This window comes from Monoraphidium neglectum (assembly GCF_000611645.1).
Source record: "Monoraphidium neglectum strain SAG 48.87 unplaced genomic scaffold scaffold01377, whole genome shotgun sequence".
In the NCBI taxonomy this organism is placed as follows: Eukaryota; Viridiplantae; Chlorophyta; class Chlorophyceae; order Sphaeropleales; family Selenastraceae; genus Monoraphidium; species Monoraphidium neglectum.
The window spans coordinates 13,194-15,398 of NW_014012251.1; the positions used below are offsets into that span (position 1 = coordinate 13,194).

General features: G+C 63.7%; 1 protein-coding gene across 1 annotated transcript in view; it reads right to left on the reverse strand.

The window, feature by feature from the left end:
- Positions 1–380, reverse strand: part of MNEG_7663 (hypothetical protein) — a gene marked incomplete at both ends in the record, with an annotated part of 1,611 nt that extends 1,231 nt beyond the window's left edge. Inside the window, one exon of the mRNA XM_014043866.1 lies at positions 185–380. Within this exon, the coding sequence (XP_013899320.1) occupies positions 185–380 (196 nt within the window). The remainder of the gene's footprint in view (positions 1–184) is intronic.
- Between the last annotated feature and the right edge of the window lie 1,825 nt (positions 381–2,205).

Sequence of the window (2,205 nt, forward strand, 5' to 3'; positions counted from 1 at the left end):
GGGCCTGTGGGGTGCGGCCGCCGGCGGCAGGGGGGAGGGTGAGGCGGGGGCCGTGCGTGGCTGGTCGCTGGAGGGCCGCTCTGACGGCAGCCGAAGCTTGCATCCCGGGGCGGGTGCCGCCAGCGCCGCTTCGGTCGCCATCACCGCAACCTCTGAAAATGTGCTAGAGGGTGGGCGCGCTCACCCTCGGCGCGCACGAGCGTGTAGAGAGCTCCGATCACGCCCTTGGGCCGCGTGGCCGCCTGGCCCGTCGACTGCAGCTCCCCCTGCACCTGCAGCTGCGTCTTAGCCACGTCCAGCGGATTGGTGATGACCGCTGTCCTTGGCGGGTGCAGGGAGCGAGCAAGGCAGGTGTTGCGCGGCGGCAACAGCGTCAGCATTTGCAGTACTGCGTTGTGGCATGCTGCTCATTCACCCTCAATCCGAGCAACCAGGCCCAAACATCCGCAGCCACCTCCCCAAGGCACACCTGCTATCACGCACGATGCGCCGCCATACAAGAAGAGCTCCCCCGGCCACGGATGGCGGTGTTGGGGCACTTGCGCCGGCACAAGCACAGGCTGTGCCATTGGTGGCAGGGTCTGCAGTGCTTCTTGGCTAATGCGCCAGGTGCGTCGCGCTTGGCAGGACTTCGCACGTGAATCGCGACCAGCCCGGGACCCTCAGGTACTTCTGGAGATTCCTTAATATAATACAACCGGGTAGTTGCGGATACAATCGGACGGAGGCGCTACTGCTCTGCACTGCCTGACGAGCAAGGGTACGCGCTCACAAGTAATTAACGATATCTGATATTCATGCACTTGTGTATGCAGCGGCAGCAGACCAGTGGCGGCAGAATGCTCCGCTTCTTTGCGGTGTTCATGGGTGACTCAGGGGAATGACTGCCGAGCTAATTGTCTTCCTGGATTGCACGCGTGCCCAAGCGACTGTGCAGAAGGGTAACAGAACCACAGCATCAAGCAGCAGCCATGCAGCGGGTTCTCCAGGGCTACAACAATGACGGCGCTGCCCCGGCTGGGTCAATGCCCACGACCCAGGAACGTGTCATCGGGCACGTCACATTTATGTTCCTTACAAGGCGGGGCGAGGCGCGCCCCAGACGAAGATCGCAGAATGCAATACAGCCCCCTACAGATACAGTGGCGGCACAGCACCGCCGCGCGGGCTCGAAGCCAGCCACACCCTCACGCAAACACGGCCGTCGGCCCTGGCGCCGCGCTCGGGCAAAACGGCTGGCCGGGAGACGAATCGCGGGCGGCACGCGCCCCCGCAAATTATATGGTGCACCCAGGCGAAGTGAGCATAAGCACGTGGGCGCCAGCAGGCCCCCTGCGGTGGGGCACATGCCAAGCCCCCGCAAGGGAGCCGTGTCGGCCCGCGGCGATGCAGGAACCTCAGGTGTGTTTCAATCCAGCGTATTGGTAAGCGATGGGCATGACGCGCCGACGGATAGCGTGCGTGCCCGCCGGCACCCTCTGGAGCCATACTGATGATGGTACAGAGAAAGGATGCGAAGCAGAACGCCAGGCTGCACGCTGCTGCGGTGGGCATAACCTGGGAATGGCTCGTGCAGCGTCGGGTGAGAGGCGGCCCGTCGACCGTCCAAATCTGAGACAGTCCCGAATTTGTTGTGCGAGGGACAGATCAATTTCTTCTTTCCTTGCCGCAATGGTTTTTGTGTCAATGTGCGCGCTGCGGCTGCTGCATCTGCGCCGGCAAAACCGTCGAACGCGAAGCCGCCCAAAAGAGCAGCGGCTAGCATACCCTCCTCGCTTGAGTTTGCAACCCAAAACCCGCCTGCGCGGCCCGCTCTAACGGCGGCGGAGTGCGCTCAAAGGCCGCCAACAAGGGGCAACGGCAATGTTTTCAGCAGGTTGCGCCGGCGGCTGCGCCCCTTGTCACAAGGTGCTTGCTAGCCTGAAGGCCTCACTGCGACCTGCGCACGGGACAGGTCCGCCACTTGGAACTGCACGCGAAGGGCGGTCGGCGCGCGCCAGCCGCCTTGCAGCGGCACGGGGACAACAGCGCCGACGCGCAAAACGGCGCTGTGGATGCCAAATGTCCTTACAGCGAAACAGAGAGCGGCAGGCGGTGGATGGTGGAGCCGCCCTGCGCCTGGTCCCACTGCGCCTGGCTGTGATGCCGACCAGCCTATCTACTTTTGAGGCGAGCGGGTCAGCTAAGCTCGCGCAAGCCACCCAG